Below are 4921 nucleotides of genomic sequence, written 5' to 3' on the forward strand. Positions count from 1 at the left end.
TTAGTTATAATGCGATTTTGTCCCAACCAAACGTGTGATAAACCCATCTCAAATTTAATCCCGAGATTATTTATCCCTCGTACCAAACCAGCCCTTAAAGTTTTAGGAATTAAGTGAGACTTACTTTATTAAATTAATCTTTACCTAGTAATTGTTAGTTATCTTATTTTCTCCTCATAATTCGCTAATTTTCTTCATTTTTTTAGGTCCTTGCAGGACAAGAAATATATATATTTTTACGGTTTTCCCATAGGCTTTTCTTTTGACCCATTTATAAACCTCACTTGTTTTCCGTCTTCCTCTTCATCGCGCTGTGTTTGGGTTTTGCTGCTGTTGAAATTTTGACACGAAAACACAAAGGGCTTCGAAAATGGTAAGCCCAAACTTCAATTCGTCAAAATCAGTTGATCTTACTACTCCTTTATTTAATTCTTTGAATCAAATCTGAAATTCAAATAATATTTTGTATTAAGAATTGGTACATATCTGTGTTAGTTTTTCTGATAAATTGTACATTGATGTTAATTTTTTCTTGTTTAAACCGTTTAGAGATTTGTTTTGATCCCCAGTTTGCTATGTTTCTTTTCTGAGATTGTGGGGTTTGTAGATTACAAAATTCATGTTAGATTCTTAGTGTTCTTGAGTGATTATGTATTGTAAATTGAATTCCAGTAGTTAATGCGAGTTCGAATGTGGTTGTTGATTGAATTGACTGCATCCCAGTTCCAAACTAGTTTGGGTTTGATGGAACCCTTTCCCATTTACTGATTAAATTGCACATTGATGTAGCACGTGTTTAGGACAGAACGTAACCATGAATTTCATGTGTAGGGTTAGAATTTGTGGAATCCGATATTTTTACTCTGGTTATCACCCTCCTTTTTACTGGATAAAGGAGGAAGGATTACATGGGTTGATAGCCAGAGTAGAAATAAGCTATGTAGCTTGGACTCTTCAAAAATGTCATCAGGTATGCGTGTCGGATACTCCAAAAGTAGTGTATTTTTGGAGTATCCGACACGCTTGCGGCATCTAAAGTGAAGAGTCCGCGCAACTTAGGAAATAAGCATAATTCCATGAATCCTCTAATTCTACACATTGAATTCATCCCTAGATGGTCTCCTGAGCATGCACTAAAGTTATCGACCTATCTTATCCTTTCTTTCTTTATCCGGGATGCTGTATTTCCAAGATTGGATTTCATATTCGAATAAACCTCATAATGATAAGAAAGTGAGCTTTTTAGTTATGGGCCTAGCAAAAGAAAAATTGGGATAGGATTCTATAGGATCTATCCTCCTTCAAAATCGGTTGTGAAAGGAAACGGCACTGATAATGCAAACTCACATTGGTTATGTCAAATTTACATAGTGGAGCTCAATGTGCTTCACATTTGTGAAATTATATGGTACTTTTGCTTATTTTAGGGAGTTTGAAGGAGTGGGGTTGTCCTTCTTTTTGGTAGAATATAAGTTGACAGTTATTGATCTGAATTGAATTTGTCAGGTACGATTACAGCCAGACCCATTTCTCAATGAACTGACAAGTATGTTTGAGCGAACTACTGAGCATGGTTCTGTTTGGGTTACTCTTAAACACTGTGAGTTTGCTGTCTTCATTGGTCTTTCTGTATTTTGTTGTTATGATTGATTAACGATAAAGCTGTAGATTGAAATACTAAATGAGCAATCTTGTCCTTTGTATCTACAGCTTCTGATAAATCTAAAGCCCAACGGAATAAGATGAAGACAGCTGGCGAAAATATTGAATTTAAGTGCCTCATCCGAGCAACTGATGGGAAAAAGAATATTTCCACAATGGTAATCACAGTAGAAAGTATTTTATCCCTTTCCATTGCTTAGTTTTGATTGGAGTGTGGTTACGCCTTCTTTTTGCAAGTCTTGCCCGTTTTCCCTTTCTTTTTGCTTTGTTGATAAACACTATGTTCTCTGATAGGAACATTTGAGAGTGTTAATTTCTCGTATGAATTAATTCTTAAGCATAAGTTTAGACGTGCAAATACGAGTTAGATAGATTCTAGCTCCTGGCCTTTATCTTTGAGATTGAGAGCAGGAAATTTCAAATAGGGGATGTTAGCCTTTTGGTGAAAAGAGAATGATAGTTGCGGTCCTTGTTTACCTGATTGATAACTAATAGTCAACGTATATGCTTGTAATATAATATTAGGGCACCTAAAGGGATAATTTATTTTTGCTTCCTCGTATTAAACAAAAACACTATATTATTCTAGAGACACTTTCCTTCCTACTTATTTTATGCCTCTGATCATCTCTTTCCCCTACTACCTGACTACCTCTGACGATGTCCAACTTAAAAATTAAGATGGAAGGAGAAAGAAAACAAGCAAAGGAAGAAAAACTGGAGATTGATTGAGCATTACTTGGTGGAGAAAAATGTATAGTTACTAGTACTTATGCATAAGTGATTCTATAGTTCTGGTTTTAGAAATCTTATACATCTTTCCTTACTAATAAGTAATAACTAAAAAGACAGATGTAGACTAGTATCTGCAGGTGCTTCTGATGCTTCTAGCATCTAAATTTGACAGCAAAAACTTGATTTTGTTTACGTTTTGGCACAAGTTTTCCGAAGCAGGGGACAATGGAGTTACTAGTGAGTGAGTGGTCACATGGGCGACTTTACGTGGGGTTTGGATAAGTACCTGCTAGTAACAAAATCAATGCTCTGAAGGATCTATGTATTTTGCTGTTGAGGCAAAAATAATGTTGGAAGGCCTTCCCTATTTGACCGGAGAACTTGAACACCACTAAGACTTTAGTCTAAGTAATTGCCTATTGGATTTGTATAGAGGATTGGGTGTCTTTTGGGAAGAATCATATTTTGTAGTGTTTTCCCTTTTTCGCTATACCTCTTGTATATGGCCGAGTTAGCCTTGTTATTATTAATTACTTGATTAAAAAAGAAGGTCTAACTAAACATGTTAAACACCATTTCGAATAAAATACCATTACATAAAATATGGCCAGTGAGTACAAGATATTTATTCTTGCAGTTGGGCAGCTCACATGTTTTGCTTGTTAATTTATTTCTAATATGCACGTGAGTGTGTTTCTTCGTTTACTATTTTTTTTTTTTTGGTTTATTTTGGACGGGGTATGATGGTAGTAGGTGGGAGTGGAGATCAGAATCCTTGACGACTCATCGTCAAGGCCCATAGGAAGAATTGAGGTTGGAACGGGAGAACTTGGAGCCTTGGAATATGATAGTGGTCTGTATTTTTCAGTTGATTTTAGCATGGAGTTTGTGAGTTAAAATAACATGGTTAAGGTCATCACCATCCCAAAATATAAACATTGTCAAGTTCGTCAAGCTTTCACTGCTAAAAATAGCGTGAAAGTTGTAGTTCAGTTCGTCTCTTCAGTTCACATGTTGGGTTTGTATAGGTTTTTTCTTGATGAGCCAGTTGTATTTTAATCTATCCAGAAGGTACTGATTAGGTGTTCCTGGTGTAAATTTCTTGTGGCATTCATCATAGAATATATTTGTAGCAGTGAAAGCGTTTGTGAGGGTTTGCCATTTTTTCACTGTTCTGAATTTTGCTCACCTGCACATGCAAATACACTTTGGTTTGTTCTTGAAATTGAGAAGTTGACAAGGTTTTCCACATGGTACATATGTATGGCATGAAGTTTGGGCTGAAACAGCTCGTCATTTGTCTAAGAATGTGTTATTAATCCCTTTAATATAGATCTGGTATGTCTGCTAAGCTAGCCTTTCCAGTTTTACTTCCTAAATGCCTCCCCACATCCTATAATGGAGACAAGTACACCAACTTAAGTTGTTTTTACCTCAGTTGTCTTAAATTTTCTTCATTTTATGTGTTTTCCTGTCTTGCTTGTTGCTCTTTTTGATAAGGTAAATAATTTATATACAAGCCGTATACCAAAAAAAAAGAGAACCTAAACCAAAATATTGTTCTCTACGAAAGAAAACCAATTACATCTGTAACACAAGCACCTTATGGGTGGTGCCATTTATTTGTATTCATGATTTGCTTGTTGCTTTTGTAGTTTATATGATTATTATTTATGTTTTGATGTTTTAACTTTTTGTGGCTAATGATGCACTTGGACTAACAGGTTGGAGCAAAAGATCACCAGCGTTTCCAAGCATCTTATGCAATTTTGCTGAAGGCCCGCTTGACTGCACTGAAGAAGAGGGAGAGGAAGGACAAGAGGAAAGCTGCTGATTCTGACAAAAAGACTGAAAATTCAAAAAAGAAATCTGCTGCTACCAAGGCCTCTACATGAACTTTAGTCCTTTGGTTTATCCCCCATTTTGTTTCTAGGATAGAGTTGCAGGATTTGAACCCCATTTTGGGTGACAATTCTGAAACTGCATTACAACTCCAATGGCATAGAATGATGAAAGGAGGTGTTTTACTCATTTGTCTCCCTTGAATTAGGCAAACTTCCTGAATAGCTTGTTGGGATTATGGAACATTTGAAGAAATTTTGTCATAATCTTGATTTTTAATTTCTTGAACTACAGGTTTGGTAATTGAAAGTAGAGTGGAACCAATTGGAGTAATCTGCTTACCTACTTCAACGTCAGTTGCATCTATATATACTTTTGGTTGTCGGAATAAAATAGTTTTGTAGTAGTTCTTATTCAACCACATTTTTGCTGTCTTTAGACTGTTCCAGAACCATTAAGTCATGAAATACACATTTTTTTGGTGGGTTTTCTTCTAATCTTGACTGACATATTTTCTTGTGAATGTTTTGGTGATTAGTGATGTGATCTGGTAGAGATATCGAACATTTTGTTTACTACAAGTGTATTACTACCATTGTTTTAAAAGACAGTGTCAGGACTCGCCCCGGGGCTTGCCTCGGGGCAAGGCAGTGGCAAAACGCCCTGGGGCTAACGTGCGGGG

At 36.0% G+C, this 4921-nt stretch overlaps 1 protein-coding gene across 1 annotated transcript; it reads left to right on the forward strand.

The window, feature by feature from the left end:
• The first annotated feature begins 215 nt into the window (after positions 1 to 215).
• Positions 216 to 4572, forward strand: LOC132643494 (signal recognition particle 14 kDa protein). The gene is made up of 4 exons (XM_060359929.1): positions 216 to 373; positions 1507 to 1600; positions 1711 to 1820; positions 4122 to 4572. Exons 1-4 carry the CDS (start codon positions 371 to 373, stop codon positions 4290 to 4292), a joined length of 378 nt encoding a protein of 125 aa, XP_060215912.1. The 5' UTR covers positions 216 to 370; the 3' UTR covers positions 4293 to 4572.
• Positions 4573 to 4921: the final 349 nt, after the last annotated feature.

This window comes from Lycium barbarum, chromosome 1 (genome assembly GCF_019175385.1).
Source record: "Lycium barbarum isolate Lr01 chromosome 1, ASM1917538v2, whole genome shotgun sequence".
Taxonomy (NCBI): domain Eukaryota; kingdom Viridiplantae; phylum Streptophyta; class Magnoliopsida; order Solanales; family Solanaceae; genus Lycium; species Lycium barbarum.

What these genes read in the sequence shown, in the direction of transcription:
- LOC132643494 (XM_060359929.1), top strand. An exon ending in TTGGGTTACTCTTAAACACT is followed by an intron (nt 1,601 to 1,710) that starts GTGAGTTTGCTG and finishes TTGTATCTACAG; the next exon opens with CTTCTGATAAATCTAAAGCC. An exon ending in AAAAGAATATTTCCACAATG is followed by an intron (nt 1,821 to 4,121) that starts GTAATCACAGTA and finishes TTGGACTAACAG; the next exon opens with GTTGGAGCAAAAGATCACCA.